Source organism: Oncorhynchus tshawytscha, unplaced genomic scaffold, assembly GCF_018296145.1.
Source record: "Oncorhynchus tshawytscha isolate Ot180627B unplaced genomic scaffold, Otsh_v2.0 Un_contig_465_pilon_pilon, whole genome shotgun sequence".
NCBI lineage: Eukaryota > Metazoa > Chordata > Actinopteri > Salmoniformes > Salmonidae > Oncorhynchus > Oncorhynchus tshawytscha.
In genome coordinates, this window is record NW_024609588.1 from 155,001 (window position 1) to 175,000 (window position 20,000).

General features: G+C 44.5%; 2 protein-coding genes across 2 annotated transcripts in view; both read left to right on the forward strand.

The window, feature by feature from the left end:
- Window positions 1-7,506: 7,506 nt before the first annotated feature.
- Window positions 7,507-14,110, forward strand: LOC121845221. Its single transcript, XM_042316096.1, has 6 exons — window positions 7,507-7,678; window positions 7,997-8,332; window positions 9,191-9,298; window positions 12,863-13,009; window positions 13,106-13,294; window positions 13,350-14,110. Exons 1-6 carry the CDS (start codon window positions 7,639-7,641, stop codon window positions 14,108-14,110), a joined length of 1,581 nt encoding a protein of 526 aa, XP_042172030.1. The 5' UTR covers window positions 7,507-7,638.
- A 3,883-nt stretch (window positions 14,111-17,993) lies between these two features.
- LOC121845219 (polymeric immunoglobulin receptor-like) overlaps window positions 17,994-20,000 on the forward strand; it is a 13,984-nt gene continuing 11,977 nt past the window's right edge. Inside the window, exons 1-3 of the mRNA XM_042316094.1 lie at window positions 17,994-18,151; window positions 18,258-18,587; window positions 19,575-19,910. Coding sequence (XP_042172028.1) covers window positions 18,109-18,151; window positions 18,258-18,587; window positions 19,575-19,910 — 709 coding nt within the window. The 5' untranslated portion in view covers window positions 17,994-18,108. The remainder of the gene's footprint in view (window positions 18,152-18,257; window positions 18,588-19,574; window positions 19,911-20,000) is intronic.

The window sequence follows — 20,000 nt, forward strand, 5'->3', positions numbered from 1 at the left end:
TTAGGTCTGAGGATATACTGTCCTGGGTGTTGTTAGGTCTGAGGATATACTGCCATGGGTGTTGTTAGGTCTGAGGATATACTGTCTGAGGTCTGGATATACTGCCATGGGTGTTGTTTTGGTCTGAGGATATACTGTCCTGGGTGTTGTTAGGTCTGAGGATATACTGCCATGGGTGTTGTTAGGTCTGAGGATATACTGCCATGGGTGTTGTTTGGTCTGAGGATATACTGTCCTGGGTGTTGTTTGGTCTGAGGATATACTGTCCTGGGTGTTGTTGGTCTGAGGATATACTGTCCTGGGTGTTGTTTGGTGTCGAGGGCATTTTCATTTTTATACAACGGGTGGCCAAAATATTCAAATAATGATTTACATAGTTTAATTAATTAATTATTTTGACGAATTAATTTATACTATTTCATCCTTCCACAAGATAATAGTCCAGACACAAATCTAGGGTTGCTACCCAAGCCAGCTGGTCGTTTGTTCTACCGGTTCAGTGGGCAAAGACCCGACACAGTCGTTCAGTCTTTATGTTCTGTATCTATGGACGTGACCCAGTCGTTCAGTCTTTTTGTTCTGTATCTATGGACGTGACCCAGTCGTTCAGTCTTTTTGTTCTGTATCTATGGACGTGACCCAGTCGTTCAGTCTTTTTGTTCTGTATCTATGGACGTGACCCAGTCGTTCAGTCTTTTTGTTCTGTATCTATGGACGTGACCCAGTCGTTCAGTCTTTTTGTTCTGTATCTATGGACGTGACCCAGTCGTTCAGTCTTTTTGTTCTGTATCTATGGACGTGACCCAGTCGTTCAGTCTTTTTGTTCTGTATCTATGGACGTGACCCAGTCGTTCAGTCTTTATGTTCTGTATCTATGGACGTGACCCAGTCGTTCAGTCAGTGTTTTGTTCTGTATCTATGGACGTGACCCAGTCGTTCAGTCTTTTGTTCTGTATCTATGGACGTGACCCAGTCGTTCAGTCTTTTTGTTCTGTATCTATGGACGTGACCCAGTCGTTCAGTCTTTATGTTCTGTATCTATGGACGTGACCCAGTCGTTCAGTCTTTATGTTCTGTATCTATGGACGTGACCCAGTCGTTCAGTCTTTTTGTTCTGTATCTATGGACGTGACCCAGTCGTTCAGTCTTTATGTTCTGTATCTATGGACGTGACCCAGTCGTTCAGTGTTCTTGTTCTGTATCTATGGACGTGACCCAGTCGTTCAGTGTTCTTGTTCTGTATCTATGGACGCGACCCAGTCGTTCAGTGTTCTTGTTCTGTATCTATGGACGTGACCCAGTCGTTCAGTGTTTTTTGTTCTGTATCTATGGACGTGACCCAGTCGTTCAGTGTTTTGTTCTGTATCTATGGACGTGACCCAGTCGTTCAGTGTTCTTGTTCTGTATCTATGGACGTGACCCAGTGTTTTTGTTCTGTCGTTCAGTCTTTTTGTTCTGTATCTATGGACGTGACCCAGTCGTTCAGTCTTTTTGTTCTGTATCTATGGACGTGACCCAGTCGTTCAGTCTTTATGTTCTGTATCTATGGACGTGACCCAGTCGTTCAGTCTTTTTGTTCTGTATCTATGGACGTGTTGACCCAGTCTGTTCAGTCTTTTTGTTCTGTATCTATGGACGTGACCCAGTCGTTCAGTCTTTTTGTTCTGTATCTATGGACGTGACCCAGTCGTTCAGTCTTTTGTTCTGTATCTATGGACGTGACCCAGTCGTTCAGTCTTTTTGTTCTGTATCTATGGACGTGACCCAGTCGTTCAGTCTTTTTGTTCTGTATCTATGGACGTGACCCAGTCGTATCAGTCTTTTGTTCTGTATCTATGGACGTGACCCAGTCGTTCAGTCTTTTTGTTCTGTATCTATGGACGTGACCCAGTCGTTCAGTCTTTTTGTTCTGTATCTATGGACGTGACCCAGTCGTTCAGTCTTTTTGTTCTGTATCTATGGACGTGACCCAGTCGTTCAGTCTTTTTGTTCTGTATCTATGGACGTGACCCAGTGTTCGTTCAGTCTTTTGTTCTGTATCTATGGACGTGAGTCCCAGTTCTGTATCAGTCGTTCAGTTTTTGTTCTGTATCTATGGACGTGACCCAGTCGTTCAGTCTTTTTGTTCTGTATCTATGGACGTGACCCAGTCGTTCAGTCTTTTTGTTCTGTATCTATGGACGTGACCCAGTCGTTCAGTCTTTTTGTTCTGTATCTATGGACGTGACCCAGTCGTTCAGTCTTTTTGTTCTGTATCTATGGACAAGACCCAGTCGTTCAGTGTTCTTGTTCTGTATCTATGGACGTGACCCAGTCATTAGTTCTAAATGTTCTATTGCCATACTGGCTGGTAGTGTTCTGATCCCTTCCTTGGTAGTTAGCCAACTATGGTTGCTTGGTAGCTAGCCAACTATGGTTGCTTGGTAGCTAGCCAACTTGGTAGCTAGCCAACTACAGTCACATCGAACAGTGCAGCCAGAATAGCAGCAGAGTAGCTGCATTTGTTTAAGCTGTTTTCTATAGACATTTATTTGGATACATCCATAACAATGATCTAATCAAATCAAATCAAATTTATTTATATAGCCCTTCGTACATCAGCTGATATCTCAAAGTGCTGTACAGAAACCCAGCCTAAAACCCCAAACAGCAAGCAATGCAGGTGTAGAAGCACGGTGGCTAGGAAAAACTCCCTAGAAAGGCCAAAACCTAGGAAGAAACCTAGAGAGGAACCAGGCTATGTGGGGTGGCCAGTCGTCTTCTGGCTGTGCCGGGTGGCGATTATAACAGAACATGGCCAAGGTGTTAAAATGTTCATAAATGACCAGCATGGTCGAATAATAATAAGGCAGAACAGTTGAAACTGGAGCAGCAGCACAGTCAGGTGGAAGTTGAAACTGGAGCAGCAGCATGGCCAGGTGGACTGGGGACAGCAAGGAGTCATCATGTCAGGTAGTCCTGGGGCATGGTCCTAGGGCTCAGGTCAGTTGAAACTGGAACAGCAGCATGGCCAGGTGGACTGGGGACAGCAAGGAGTCATCATGTCAGGTAGTCCTGGGGCATGGTCCTAGGGCTCAGGTCCTCCGAGAGAGAGAAAGAAAGAGAGAAGGAGAGAATTAGAGAACGCACACTTAGATTCACACAGGACACCGAATAGGACAGGAGAAGTACTCCAGATATAACAAACTAACCCCACCCCCCCGACACAAACTACTGCAGCATAAATACTGGAGGCTGAGACAGGAGGGGTCAGGAGACACTGTGGCCCCATCCGAGGACACCCCCGGACAGGGCCAAACAGGAAGGATATAACCCCACCCACTTTGCCAAAGCACAGCCCCCACACCACTAGAGGGATATCTTCAACCACCAACTTACCATCCTGAGACAAGGCTGAGTATAGCCCACAAAGACCTCCGCCACGGCACAACCCAAGGGGGGCGCCAACCCAGACAGGATGACCACAACAGTGAATCAACCCACTCAGGTGACGCACCCCCTCCAGGGACGGCATGAGAGAGCCCCAGTAAGCCAGTGACTCAGCCCCTGTAATAGGGTTAGAGGCAGAGAATCCCAGTGGAAAGAGGGGAACCGGCCAGGCAGAGACAGCAAGGGCGGTTCGTTGCTCCAGAGCCTTTCCGTTCACCTTCCCACTCCTGGGCCAGACTACACTCAATCATATGACCCACTGAAGAGATGAGTCTTCAGTAAAGACTTAAAGGTTGAGACCGAGTTTGCGTCTCTGACATGGGTAGGCAGACCGTTCCATAAAAATGGAGCTCTATAGGAGAAAGCCCTGCCTCCAGCTGTTTGCTTAGAAATTCTAGGGACAATTAGGAGGCCTGCGTCTTGTGACCGTAGCGTACGTGTAGGTATGTACGGCAGGACCAAATCAGAGAGATAGGTAGGAGCAAGCCCATGTAATGCTTTGTAGGTTAGCAGTAAAACCTTGAAATCAGCCCTTGCTTTGACAGGAAGCCAGTGTAGAGAGGCTAGCACTGGAGTAATATGATCAAATTTTTTGGTTCTAGTCAGGATTCTAGCAGCCGTATTTAGCAATAACTGAAGTTTATTTAGTGCTTTATCCGGGTAGCCGGAAAATAGAGCATTGCAGTAGTCTAACCTAGAAGTGACAAAAGCATGGATTAATTTTTCTGCATCATTTTTGGACAGAAAGTTTCTGATTTTTGCAGTGTTACGTAGATGGAAAAAAGCTGTCCTCGAAATGGTCTTGATATGTTCTTCAAAAGAGAGATCAGGGTCCAGAGTAACGCCGAGGTCCTTCACAGTTTTATTTGAGACGACTGTACAACCATTAAGATTAATTGTCAGATTCAACAGAAGATCTCTTTGTTTCTTGGGACCTAGAACAAGCATCTCTGTTTTGTCCGAGTTTAATAGTAGAAAGTTTGCAGCCATCCACTTCCTTATGTCTGAAACACATGCTTCTAGCGAGGGCAATTTTGGGGCTTCACCATGTTTCATTGAAATGTACAGCTGTGTGTCATCCGCATAGCAGTGAAAGTTTACATTATGTTTTGAATAACATCCCCAAGAGGTAAAATATATAGTGAAAACAATAGTGGTCCTAAAACGGAACCTTGAGGAACACCGAAATTTACAGTTGATTTGTCAGAGGACAAACCATTCACAGAGACAAACTGATATCTTTCCGACAGATAAGATCTAAACCAGGCCAGAACATGTCCGTGTAGACCAATTTGGGTTTCCAATCTCTCCAAAAGAATGTGGTGATCCATGGTATCAAAAGCAGCACTAAGGTCTAGGAGCACGAGGACAGATGCAGAGCCTCGGTCCGATGCCATTAAAATGTCATTTACCACCTTCACAAGTGCCGTCTCAGTGCTATGATGTGGTCTAAAACCAGACTGAAGCATTTCGTATACATTGTTTGTCTTCAGGAAGGCAGTGAGTTGCTGAGCAACAGCCTTCTCTAAAATTTTTGAGAGGAATGGAAGATTCGATATAGGCCGATAGTTTTTTATATTTTCTGGGTCAAGGTTTGGCTTTTTCAAGAGGCTTTATTACTGCCACTTTTAGTGAGTTTGGTACACATCCAGTGGATAGAGAGCCGTTTATTATGTTCAACATAGGAGGGCCAAGCACAGGAAGCAGCTCTTTCAGTAGTTTAGTTGGAATAGGGTCCAGTATGCAGCTTGAAGGTTTAGAGGCCATGATTATTTTCATCATTGTGTCAAGAGATATAGTACTAAAACACTTGAGCGTCTCTCTTGATCCTAGGTCCTGGCAGAGTTGTGCAGACTCAGGACAACTGAGGTTTGGAGGAATACGCAGGTTTAAAGAGGAGTCCGTAATTTGCTTTCTAATAATCATAATCTTTTCCTCAAAGAAGTTCATGAATTTATCACTGCTAAAGTGAAATCTAATGAGGCGCGATTTCTCCTGGCATAGAAAATGTGCTCTCTCGTCAGGACACTGTTGTTCAGAGGGGCTAGCCAACAACACAGCTAACACAATCACTGTTGTTCAGAGGGGCTAGCCAACAACACAGCTAACACAATCACTGTTGTTCAGAGGTGCTAGCCAACAACACAGCTAACACAATCACTGTTGTTCAGAGGGGCTAGCCAACAACACAGCTAACACAATCACTGTTGTTCAGAGGGGCTAGCCAACAACACAGCTAACACAATCACTGTTGTTCAGAGGGGCTAGCCAACAACACAGCTAACACAATCACTGTTGTTCAGAGGGGCTAGTCAACAACACAGCTAACACAATCACTGTTGTTCAGAGGGGCTAGCCAACAACACAGCTAACACAATCACTGTTGTTCAGAGGGGCTAGCCAACAACACAGCTAACACAATCACTGTTGTTCAGAGGGGCTAGCCAACAACACAGCTAACACAATCACTGTTGTTCAGAGGGGCTAGCCAACAACACAGCTAACACAATCACTGTTGTTCAGAGGGGCTAGCCAACAACACAGCTAACACAATCACTGTTGTTCAGAGGGGCTAGCCAACAACACAGCTAACACAATCACTGTTGTTCAGAGGTGCTAGCCAACAACACAGCTAACACAATCACTGATGTTCAGAGGGGATAGCCAACAACACAGCTAACACAATCACTGATGTTCAGAGGGGATAGCCAACAACACAGCTAACACAATCACTGTTGTTCAGAGGGGCTAGCCAACAACACAGCTAACACAATCACTGTTGTTCAGAGGGGCTAGCCAACAACACAGCTAACACAATTACTGTTGTTCAGAGGGGCTAGCCAACAACACAGCTCACACAATCACTGTTGTTCAGAGGGGCTAGCCAACAACACAGCTAACACAATCACTGTTGTTCAGAGGGGCTAGCCAACAACTCAGCTAACACAATTACTGTTGTTCAGAGGAGCTAGCCAACAACTCAGCTAACACAATTACTGATGTTCAGAGGGGCTAGCCAACAACACAGCTAACACAATCACTGTTGTTCAGAGGGCTAGCCAACAACACAGCTAACACAATCACTGTTGTTCAGAGGTGCTAGCCAACAACACAGCTAACACAATCACTGTTGTTCAGAGGGGCTAGCCAACAACACAGCTAACACAATCACTGTTGTTCAGAGGTGCTAGCCAACAACACAGCTAACACAATCACTGTTGTTCAGAGGGGCTAGCCAACAACACAGCTAACACAATCACTGTTGTTCAGAGGGGCTAGCCAACAACACAGCTAACACAATCACTTCAAACTGAAGCTGGAAAGACTGCAAACGATCTGTATTTCTTTTGACCAGTTTTCTATTGACATTTATTTGTCAATATCCATGAACATGATGCAGATTCATGATTTTGACCGTCTGAGAACAGATGCCCGCCTGCCTGTCTTGTCCCGACTCTGACTTTGCACCCACTACACCCAGATCGTTACAGCTGGAGATCGAATTTCAATATTGAAACAATGTTGCAAATGTCAGAGAGACAGACAGCAAGGTTTATACACATCTCCATGGTTGAACACCAATTGCTAGTCTAAAACAAATGTGAAATAATGTCTCAATGCTTTTTACAGTGGAGATCAAGTTTATAAATTGCCTGGCTGGGCTGATGAGATAGTGAATTACGCAGTGAGATGGAAGAGCGTAAATAGGCATTTCAACATCAGAGCTTTAGCTGGTGGTAACTTGTGAAATAGACACCGGCTGGAATGAGGTTTTAACCAATCAGCATCAAGGATTATACCCACCTATTGTAGAATTTAAGATAAACTTAACCAAGTGTCCATATTCATGTATATTTATTCAAACAAACACCCAAATATAAGTGTGTGTGTGTGCATGTTAGTCTAAAAAAAACACTGACATGAAAGAAAACCCCAGATATCAACATACAGTAGAGAAAGAGGAACTGACGATTACAATCGAGGGAGGGAGGGAGGGAGGGGGAGGGAGGGAGAGAGAGAGAGGGAGGGGAGAGGGAGGGAGAGAGGGAGGGAGGGAGGGAGGGAGGGAGGGACTGGACTAAAAAGCTACCAGAACTCTTAAACATGGTTAGAGTTGTGTTCATAGCTACGAGGAGGGACTGGGAGAGAGTCTGAGTGAGTGGAGAACAGTATAATTTGTACAACATAGGAGGGAAGCCAGAGAGAAGAATGAGGAATCTGATGTCTGTCAACATCAGCCTCCTCTGTGGTGAGTACTATTAGAATATATTACATTAATACACACCCCATATTGAACTGTGTTACTCACTGAACACAGCACTCAATTCTTGGCATGTATCATTGTACGCTACAGTGATCAATACCGTACTTTATCCTTCAACACTGTTTTACTGTTTTGCTGTAGTCCTGAACACATAACTGTACTGTACCACTCAGTCCCAGATTATTTAACATTCTCTACCTGTCACTCAACTATCTCCCTTACCTGACTGTCTGTGACACATGGTGACTATGGCAACTGTTATTGGAGAGATGATGTGAATGTGTTTCTTTGGTTGTTTCATAGCTGTGATCTGTGTGATGTCAGCAGTGATCACAAAGAGAGGGACAGAAGGAGGAAATGACACCATTCAGTGTCCTTATGACCGGGGGTTTAAGACACACCAGAAGTACCTCTCTAAAGGGATCTGGGCCAACCGGGTTGATGTGATCAAAACCCAAACCCATCAGCACCCAGCGGTGACTCATAAAGGGAGATTCTCTCTGTATGACGACACAGAGAGAAGAGTCTTCACTGTGACCATCACTAACCTGCTCCTAGATGATTCAGGGACCTACTGGTGTGAGATAAACACATGGTGGTGGTATCACAAGACTGAAGTCAGGATCACTGTGGACAGAGGTTGGTGTCTAAGACGTTCTATCAGTGTGTTTATGTCTGATTACATTTAACACATTATTTATTAGTGTTGATGCATTATATCTCTGTGTCTCTCCCTCATGCTCTCTCTCTCTCTCTTCCTCACTCACTCACTCTCTCTATCTTTCTCCCTCACTCTCTCTCTCTATCTTTCTCCCTCACTCACTCTCTCTATCTTTCTCTCACTCACTCACTCACTCTCTCTCTCTCTCCCTCACTCTCTCTCTCTATCTCTCTCCCTCACTCACTCTCTCTATCTCTCTCCCTCACACTCTCTCTCTATCTTTCTCACTCACTCTCTCTCTATCTTTCTCACTCACTCTCTCTATCTTTCTCCCTCACTCACTCACTCACTCTCTCTATCTTTCTCCCTCACTCACTCACGCTCTCTCTCTATCTTTCTCCCTCACTCACTCTCTCTATCTTTCTCCCTCACTCACTCACGCTCTCTCTCTATCTTTCTCACTCACTCACTCACTCACTCACTCACTCACTCACTCACTCACCACTCCCTCTCTCTCTCTCCCTCACTCTCTCTCTATCTCTCTCCCTCACTCACTCTCTCTATCTCTCTCCCTCACGCTCTCTCTCTATCTTTCTCACTCACTCTCTCTCTATCTTTCTCACTCACTCTCTCTATCTTTCTCCCTCACTCACTCACTCTCTCTATCTTTCTCCCTCACTCACTCACTCTCTCTATCTTTCTCCCTCACTCACTCACGCTCTCTCTCTATCTTTCTCCCTCACTCACTCTCTCTATCTTTCTCTTTCTCTTTTTATTTCGTTCTCTCTCTTTTTCTCACTCTCACTCTCTCCGTGACTCTCTATCTCTCTCTACAGCTCCTGTTCCTCCCAACCCTGGCTCCATCACCTCCAGACCTCTCCTCTCCACGACACACCCATCAACACCCATCACCATGGCAACTGACTCCTCAAACTCCACAGCAGGTATATTACCCTCAGTAGAACTGCTCTCTAAAGCCTACACACTTATCTGTAGGCCTACATCTCTCTCTCTTCATTTATCTTTGTCCCTCCTCTGTCGTCTCTTTCTCTCTCTGTCTTCCTTTTGTTCTCCCACCTCACATCTCCTCCTCTCCCTCTCAGGTCGCCTCTTCTCCTCTCCCCCCTCACATCTCCCTCTCACGCCTCCTCCTCTCCTCTCCCCTCTCCCCCTCACATCTCCCTCTCACACCTCCTCCTCTCCTCTCTCCCCCTCCCCCTCACATCTCCCTCTCACGCCTCCTCCTCTCCTCTCCCCCTATCACATATCATCTCCACACCGCCCCTCCCCCCTCACATCTCCCTCTCACGTCGCTCTTCTCCTCTCCCCCCCCCCTCACATCTCCTCCTCTCCCTCTCACACCTCCTCCTCTCCTCTCCCCTATCACATCTCATCTCCACACCGCCCTCTCCCCCTCACATCTCCCTCTCACGCCTCCTCCTCTCCTCTCCCCCTATCACATCTCATCTCCACACCTACCTCTCCCCCAGTCACTAATATTAACCCTTGTCATTTAGTCCCTATAACCTGTTCAGTCATTATCTTTAGTATTGTAACTACTCAGAGAGGTTCTGTATTGAGAGACTAGTAGTTATAGTCATTATCTTTAGTATTGTAACTACTCAGAGAGGTTCTGTATTAGAGACTAGTAGTTATAGTCATTATCTTTAGTATTGTATCTGTACTCAGAGAGGTTCTGTATTAGAGACTAGTAGTTATAGTCATTATCTTTAGTATGGTAACTGTACTCAGAGAGGTTCTGTATTAGAGACTAGTAGTTATAGTCATTATCTTTAGTATTGTATCTGTACTCAGAGAGGTTCTGTACTGAGAGACTAGTAGTTATAGTCATTATCTTTAGTATGGTAACTGTACTCAGAGAGGTTCTGTATTAGAGACTAGTAGTTATAGTCATTATCTTTAGTATTGTATCTGTACTCAGAGAGGTTCTGTATTAGAGACTAGTAGTTACAGTCATTATCTTTAGTATGGCAACTGTACTCAGAGAGGTTCTGTATTAGAGACTAGTAGTTATAGTCATTATCTTTAGTATTGTATCTGTACTCAGAGAGGTTCTGTATTAGAGACTAGTAGTTATAGTCATTATCTTTAGTATGGTAACTGTACTCAGAGAGGTTCTGTATTGGGAGACTAGTAGTTATAGTCATTATCTTTAGTATGGTAACTGTACTCAGAGAGATTCTGTATTGAGAGACTAGTAGTTACAGTCATTGTAGGTCAAGGTTCACACCACTTCCTCTGAAACACACAGAGTTATAGTCTTTCAGTCTCAGAATTACACACCCCAAACCACACACGTAAACAAGTACGCAGGCGCACTCTCTCTCTCTCTCTCTCTCGCTCTCCTTCCTTATTTATGGAACAGTAGGAGCAACAGCATCACCACCACCACAGACATGACTAGAACACAAGGTAACGACAGCATCACCACCACAGACATGACTAGAACACAAGGTAACAAGAGCATCACCACTACAGACATGACTAGAACACAAGTTAACAACAGCATCACTACAGACATGACTAGAACACAAGGTAACGACATCATCACCACCACAGACATGACTAGAACACAAGGTAACGACAGCATCACCACCACAGACATGACTAGAACACAAGTTAACAACAGCATCACTACAGACATGACTAGAACACAAGGTAACAACAGCATCACCACCACAGACATGACTAGAACACAAGGTAACAACAGCATCACCACCACAGACATGACTAGAACACAAGGTAACAACAGAATCACCACCACAGACATGACTAGAACACAAGGTAACAACAGCATCACCACCACAGACATGACTAGAACACAAGGTAACAACAGCATCACCACCACAGACATGACTAGACCACAAGGTAACAACAGCATCACCCACAGACATGACTAGAACACAAGGTAACAACAGCATCACACCACAGACATGACTAGAACACAAGGTAACAACAGCATCACCACAGACATGACTAGAACACAAGGTAACGACATCATCACCACCACAGACATGACTAGAACACAAGGTAACGACAGCATCACCCACAGACATGACTAGAACACAAGGTAACAACAGAATCACCACCACAGACATGACTAGAACACAAGGTAACAACAGCATCACCACAGACATGACTAGAACACAAGGTAACGACATCATCACCACCACAGACATGACTAGAACACAAGGTAACGACAGCATCACCCACAGACATGACTAGAACACAAGGTAACAACAGAATCACCACCACAGACATGACTAGAACACAAGGTAACAACAGCATCACCACAGACATGACTAGAACACAAGGTAACAACAGCATCACCACCACAGACATGACTAGAACACAAGGTAACAACAGCATCACCACAGACATGACTAGAACACAAGGTAACAACAGCATCACCACAGACATGACTAGAACACAAGGTAACGACAGCATCACCACCACAGACATAACTAGAATACAAGGTAACGACAGCATCACCACCACAGACATAACTAGAATACAAGGTAACGACAGCATCACCAAGGTAACATAATGAACCCTCGGCACCGCATGACACTGAGAGATTAACTACAACTACCAAGCATCATATTGTAACATGGTCTTTATTAAAATACCATACGGTAACATGGACTACAACTACCAAGCATCCTGTCCTCATAAACTACAACTATGAATCTAAAGATACACCACCTTGTGGTGGAAACTAGTCATTACATCTTCCACCTCCAGACAGTGAATAACATTGCACCACATTAACAACACATTGACTTTGCCTGATACTTGATATTAGATTGAATAATCTGACTGTGACTATTGATATCTCATTGACATTTCCTCTCTATGTTCTGCTCTCTTCAACACCACCTGTTTCTGTGTCTAATGTTGTCTTCCCTCCTCCCTCCCTCTGAAATGGTAGAAACCCAGAGGTACAGTACAGTAGAGACGAGCTAAATGTAGCATCACTGTTACATTATGCCTGAGTACTGTCTCTGGGTGTTCTAGGTGATGTGATGTTCTGGTGTTGATCTGGGTGTTCTAGGTGATGTGATGTATGCCTGGTGTACTGTCTCTGGGTGTTCTAGGTGTGATGTGATGTTCTCTGGTGTTGGTCTGGGTGTTCTAGGTGATGTTCTCTGGTGTTGTTCTGGGTGTTCTAGGTGATGTGATGTTCTCTGGTGTTGGTCTGGGTGTTCTAGGTGATGTGATGTTCTCTGGTGTTGGGGTTCTGGGTGTACTCTGGTGTTGGTCTGGGTGTTCTAGGTGATGTGATGTTCTCTGATGTTCTGGGTGTTCTGGTGTTGGTCTGGGTGTTCTAGGTGATGTGATGTTCTCTGGTGTTGTTCTGGGTGTTCTAGGTGATGTGATGTACTCTGGTGTTGGTCTGGGTGTTCTAGGTGATGTGATGTTCTCTGGTGTTGTTCTGGGTGTTCTAGGTGATGTGATGTTCTCTGGTGTTGCTCTGGGTGTTCTAGGTGTTGTGATGTTCTCTGGTGGTGTTCTGAGTGTTCTAGGTGTTGTGATGTTCTCTGGTGGAGTTCTGGGTGTTGTTCTACTACTGCTGGGTCTGCTGCTGTTCATGTTCTTCAGACAGAGGAGAGACAGAGACAGGAGACCAACAGGTACACTAGTTGTCACACACAATCATTATTTAAAAAATTAACAAATATGTCAAAAATAAACATAGATTTTTCTAAACATCTTTTTTTCCTCTTCAGCATCCAAACACTCTGCCAGCCTGTTGATGCCTGACTCCATGACAACCAACCAAGATCCAGACACAGGAACCATCACTAACCCTATCTACGCCACAGCAACCAATCAGAACCCAGATTCAGCCTGTGACATCACCACCATCTATACCAACACAACCAATCCTCGTCGAGATGACATCCACTTCAATGTTGGTCCGTCTACAGAGGTTTCAGACAATGTGACCTACGTTACTGTCAACTTCCCCAGAGATCCAGCCTGACTCCACTGTGCTACTGTCAACTTCCCCAGAGATCCAGCCTGACTCCACTGTGCTACTGTCAACATCCCCAGAGATCCAGCCTGACTCCACTGTGCTACTGTCAACTTCCCCAGAGATCCAGCCTGACTCCACTGTGCTACTGTCAACTTCCCCAGAGATCCAGCCTGTCTCCACTATGCTACTGTCAACTTCCCCAGAGATCCAGCCTGACTCCACTGTCTACTGTCAACTTCCCCAGAGATCCAGCCTACTCCACTGTGCTACTTCCCCAGAGATCCATCCTGTCTCCACTCCATCCTGCTCCACTGTCAACTTCCCCAGAGATCCATCCAGTCTGTCTACTGTCACTTCCCCAGAGATCCACTGTCCCCATCCACTCCACTATACTACTGTCAACAGAGATTCCCCAGAGATCCATCCTGTCTCCACTATGCTACTGTCAACTTCCCCAGAGATCCAGCCTGTCTCCACTATGCTACTGTCAACTTCCCCAGAGATCCAGCCTGACTCCACTCTGCTACTGTCAACTTCCACAGAGATCCAGCCTGTCTCCACTATGCTACTGTCAACTTCCCCAGAGATCCAGCCTGTCCACAGAGATCCAGCCTGTCTCCACTATGCTACTGTCAACTTCCCCAGAGATCCACTCTGCTACTGTCAACTTCCACAGAGATCCAGCCTGTCTCCACTATGCTACTGTCAACTTCCCCAGAGATCCAGCCTGTCTCCACTATGTTACTGTCACTGATCTGCATGGCACAGCATGAATTCACATCTTCATGTTTTCATGTCTTCATGTTTTCATGTTGTCATTTAGTCATTAATTTGTGTTTTTAATTCATTCATTTATTTGATCAATAATTTCTTAATTTGTTCATATATTCATTTAATCATGTATTAATTTGTTCGTTCATTCATTCACATTTTTATTCAACATTTTCATTGTTTATTTGTTCTCGTTCATTCATCATTCGTTAGTTCAATCATCTGTTCATCATTATCATTACATCATTATTTTGTTTGTTTGTCAGTCATTACATTCAGCACGTCCATTCATTCATTCATTGTTTCTACTGTGAATGTAACACTGACTTGAACAAACAGAGACAGTTTGTAGCTTTTAGGAACCTTTGATTATTCAGTGTTTTTTACTCCACTTGATGGGAAATGAGACTCTGTGTATTTATCAATAAAGCACCAATATATTTCTATGTGTTTGATACGTTCCATTCTAGACATTACTATAAGTAGTCCTCCCCTCACCAGCCTCCACTGGTGCTGTCAGTAAACTCAGTACCTGTCTCATCAGCATGTACCACTGTCACTAGACACACAGAGCTGAGATGGAGGGACAGATGAAGGGAGAGAGAGATGGAGGGAGAGAGAGATGGAGGGAGAGAGAGATGGAGAGAGAGAGAGATGAAGGGAGAGAGAGATGGAGAGAGAGATGGAGGGAGAGAGAGATAGAGGGAGCGAGAGATGGAGGGAGAGAGAGATAGAGGGAGCGAGAGATGGAGGGAGAGAGAGATGGAGGGAGAGAGAGATGGAGGGAGAGAGAGAGAAAGGGAGAGAGAGAGGGAGGGACAGAGAGAGAGTTGAAGGGAGAGAGAGATGGAGGGAGAGAGAGATGAAGGAGAGAGATGGAGGAGAGAGAGAGATGAAGGGAGAGAGAGATGAAGGGAGAGAGAGATGAAGGGAGAGAGAGATGGAGGGAGAGAGAGATGAGGGAGAGAGAGATGGAGGGAGAGAGAGATGAAGGGAGAGAGAGATGGAGGGAGAGAGATGAAGGGAGAGAGAGATGAAGGGAGAGAGAGATGGAGGGAGAGAGATGAAGGGAGAGAGAGATGGAGGGAGAGAGAGATGAAGGGAGAGAGAGATGGCGGGAGAGAGAGATGGAGGGAGAGAGAGATGGAGGGAGAGAGAGGTGAAGGGAGAGAGATGAAGGGAGAGAGAGATGGAGGGAGAGAGATGAAGGGAGAGAGAGATGGAGGGAGAGAGAGATGGAGGGAGAGAGAGATGTAGGGAGGTCACCCTCCAGTAGCAGAGTAACTCTTCTCTGTCGACAGCCTCCAGTCTGCATGAATGTATGAATGTGTTTCTGTGCTATGATCCATAGAGGAGTCTCTCACTCTCTTTTTCTCACTGATCTCATTTTCTATCTCTCTATCACTCTCTCTCTCTCTCTCTACTGTGTGATGTAGGAGCAAAGATGTGATTGGTTAAGGAGGAAGAGGGAGGGGCTGTCATATATAACATGTGGTAGGAGGGTTTGAACTAGTAGAGAGAGAGAGATGCAGGAATAGGGAACTACATAGTTGTAAGACTGCAAAGAGTGAGTGAGAGAGAGGGAGGGGCAGAGAGAGAGAGGGAGGGGCAGAGAGAGAGATACAGAAATAGGGAACTACATAGTTGTAAGACTGCAAAGAGTGAGTGAGAGAGAGAGGGAGGGGCAGAGAGAGAGATACAGAAATAGGGAACTACATAGTTGTAAGACTGCAAAGAGTGAGTGAGAGAGAGAGGGAGGGCAGAGAGGGAACATAAAGTACATGACGTTTATATTTAAGTTCCTATAAGTAGAGAAGAACGGAGAAATTTACAGACTTGGAAACACAACATTATATCAGGACCTATAGACACCTGGACCAACCTGGAGAGAACACAGCATTATATCAGAACCTATAGACACCTGGACCAACCTGGAGAGAACACAGCATTATATCAGAACCTATAGACACCTGGACCAACCTAGACACCTGGACCTATAGACACCTGGACCAAGAGAACACAGCATTATATCAGGACCTATAGACACCTGGACCAACCTGGAGAGAACACAGCATTATATCAGGACCTATGGACACCTGGACCAACCTGGAGAGAACACAACATTATATCAGGACCTATAGACACCTGGAGAGAACACAACATTATATCAGGACCTATAGACACCTGGACCAACCTGTAGAGAACACAGCATTATATCAGGACCTATAGACACCTGGACCAACCTGGAGAGAACACAACATTATATCAGGACCTATAGACACCTGGACCAACCTGGAGAGAACACAACATTATATCAGGACCTATAGACACCTGGACCAACCTGGAGAGAACACAGCATTATATCAGGACCTATAGACACCTGGAGAGAACACAGCATTATATCAGGACCTATAGACACCTGGACCAACCTAGAGAGAACACAGCATTATATCAGGACCTATAGACACCTGGACCAACCTGGAGAGAACACAGCATTATATCAGGACCTATAGACACCTGGAGAGAACACAGCATTATATCAGGACCTATAGACACCTGGAGAGAACACAGCATTATATCAGGACCTATAGACACCTGGAGAGAACACAGCATTATATCAGGACCTATAGACACCTGGAGAGAACACAACATTATATCAGGACCTATAGACACCTGGAGAGAACACAGCATTATATCAGGACCTATAGACACCTGGAGAGAACACAGCATTATATCAGGACCTATAGACACCTGGAGAGAACACAGCATTATATCAGGACCTATAGACACCTGTAGAGAACACAACATTATATCAGGACCTATAGACACCTGGACCAACCTGGAGAGAACACAACATTATATCAGGACCTATAGACACCTGGAGAGAACACAGCATTATATCAGGACCTATAGACACCTGTAGAGAACACAACATTATATCAGGACCTATAGACACCTGAAGAGAACACAGCATTATATCAGGACCTATAGACACCTGGAGAGAACACAGCATTATATCAGGACCTATAGACACCTGGAGAGAACACAACATTATATCAGGACCTATAGACACCTGGAGAGAACACAGCATTATATCAGGACCTATAGACACCTGGACCAACCTGGAGAGAACACAACATTATATCAGGACCTATAGACACCTGGAGAGAACACAGCATTATATCAGGACCTATAGACACCTGGACCAACCTGGAGAGAACACAGCATTATATCAGGACCTATAGACACCTGGAGAGAACACAGCATTATATCAGGACCTATAGACACCTGGAGAGAACACAGCATTATATCAGGACCTATAGACACCTGGAGAGAACACAACATTATATCAGGACCTATAGACACCTGTAGAGAACACAACATTATATCAGGACCTATAGACACCTGTAGAGAACACAGCATTATAACAGGACCTATAGACACCTGTAGAGAACACAACATTATATCAGGACCTATAGACACCTGGACCAACCTGGAGAGAACACAACATTATATCAGGACCTATAGACACCTGGAGAGAACACAGCATTATATCAGGACCTATAGACACCTGTAGAGAACACAACATTATATCAGGACCTATAGACACCTGGAGAGAACAGAGCATTATATCAGGACCTATAGACACCTGGACCAACCTGGAGAGAAGACAGCATTATATCAGGACCTATAGACACCTGGAGAGAACACAGCATTATATCAGGACCTATAGACACCTGGAGAGAACACAGCATTATATCAGGACCTATAGACACCTGGACCAACCTGGAGAGAACACAACATTATATCAGGACCTATAGACACCTGGAGAGAACACAACATTATATCAGGACCTATAGACACCTGGACCAACCTGGAGAGAACACAACATTATATCAGGACCTATAGACACCTGGAGAGAACACAACATTATATCAGGACCTATAGACACCTGGACCAACCTGGAGAGAACACAACAAGATGAGGATCCTGCTGACAGTCCTCCTCCTCTCCTTCATGACAGGTCAGAAGCTTGTTATAACTCTCTATAACAATGTAATAACATCCAGTTAGTTTTCTTATAAAGGCTGCTACTACAGATCATATACTTTCTCTTGTCTGATTGACAGGTTGTTTGAGCTCCTTCAAAGTGACAGGATCCTCTGGAGGAACTGTCATCATCTACTGTCATTATTCCACAGAAGACAGAAGTCATGAGAAATATTTCTGCTTGGGGCAGTATAGTTATAGTTTGAGATGTGAGGATCAAATCAGAACTGGATTGAATAACACCTGGAAGCACAGTGGTAGATTCTCTCTGTATGACAACACTGGAGGAAAGTACTTCAAGGTGATCATCAGACAACTGACCAGACAAGATGAAGGGACCTACTGGTGTGGAGTGGACAAACCTATTATACCTGACAGTTATACCAAGGTAGAGCTGGAGGTGAAGAAGGGTGAGAGACTTTTACTTTACTTTATAAAATGAATTTAGCTACATATGTTATTACATGATCAGTACCACTAGTCAATGAAGTCAGTCTATAGTATTAGACTAAGGTTGTGATGTGTGTTCCTATTGACAGATGACTGCTGTGAGAAGTCAGTCTATAGTATTAGACTAAGGTTGTGATGTGTGTTCCTATTGACAGATGACTGCTGTGAGAAGTCAGTCTATAGTATTAGACTAAGGTTGTGATGTGTGTTCCTATTGACAGATGACTGCTGTGAGAAGTCAGTCTATAGTACTAGACTAAGGTTGTGATGTGTGTTCCTATTGACAGATGACTGCTGTGAGAAGTCAGTCTATAGTATTAGACTAAGGTTGTGATGTGTGTTCCTATTGACAGATGACTGCTGTGAGAAGTCAGTCTATAGTATTAGACTAAGGTTGTGATGTGTGTTCCTATTGACAGATGACTGCTGTGAGAAGTCAGTCTATAGTACTAGACTAAGGTTGTGATGTGTGTTCCTATTGACAGATGACTGCTGTGAGAAGTCAGTCTATAGTATTAGACTAAGGTTGTGATGTGTGTTCCTATTGACAGATGACTGCTGTGAGAAGTCAGTCTATAGTATTAGACTAAGGTTGTGATGTGTGTTCCTATTGACAGATGACTGCTGTGAGAAGTCAGTCTATAGTATTAGACTAAGGTTGTGATGTGTGTTCCTATTGACAGATGACTGCTGTGAGAAGTCAGTCTATAGTATTAGACTAAGGTTGTGATGTGTGTTCCTGTTGACAGATGACTGCTGTGAGAAGTCAGTCTATAGTACTAGACTAAGGTTGTGATGTGTGTTCCTATTGACAGATGACTGCTGTGTGAAGTCAGTCTATAGTACTAGACTAAGGTTGTGATGTGTGTTCCTATTGACAGATGACTGCTGTGAGAAGTCAGTCTATAGTACTAGACTAAGGTTGTGATGTGTGTTCCTATTGACAGATGACTGCTGTGTGAAGTCAGTCACAGAGACGGCCTTTCTGGGAGGAGAAGCTACCATCAGATGCAACTATCCAGAGGACCATGAGGACAGAATCAAGTATTTCTGCAAGGAACAAGATCGCTTCATCTGCAATTCCATGAACTCCAAAAACAACAAAATATCTAACATCGTACAGCGATTCTCTGTGTCTGACAATAGAGGAGAGAGATTCTCCACAGTGACCATCAATGACCTGACTGAAGATGATACTGGGACCTACTGGTGTGGAGTAGAAACCAGCAGGACAGAACAACGTTACATTACACTGATCACACAGGTGAAGCTGCTTGTTATAAGTGAGTATAAACTTCTTCTTTCTCTTTAACATGTGACTCTAAACACACAAGTTGCAGTTATCTATTTGAAAAAAAATAGTGTTTTTTAAT

What these genes read in the sequence shown, in the direction of transcription:
- LOC121845221 (XM_042316096.1), top strand. Translation starts at nt 7,639, where the DNA reads ATGAGGAATCTGATGTCTGTCAACATCAGCCTCCTCTGTG. An exon ending in CAACATCAGCCTCCTCTGTG is followed by an intron (nt 7,679 to 7,996) that starts GTGAGTACTATT and finishes GTTGTTTCATAG; the next exon opens with CTGTGATCTGTGTGATGTCA. An exon ending in CAGGATCACTGTGGACAGAG is followed by an intron (nt 8,333 to 9,190) that starts GTTGGTGTCTAA and finishes CTCTCTCTACAG; the next exon opens with CTCCTGTTCCTCCCAACCCT.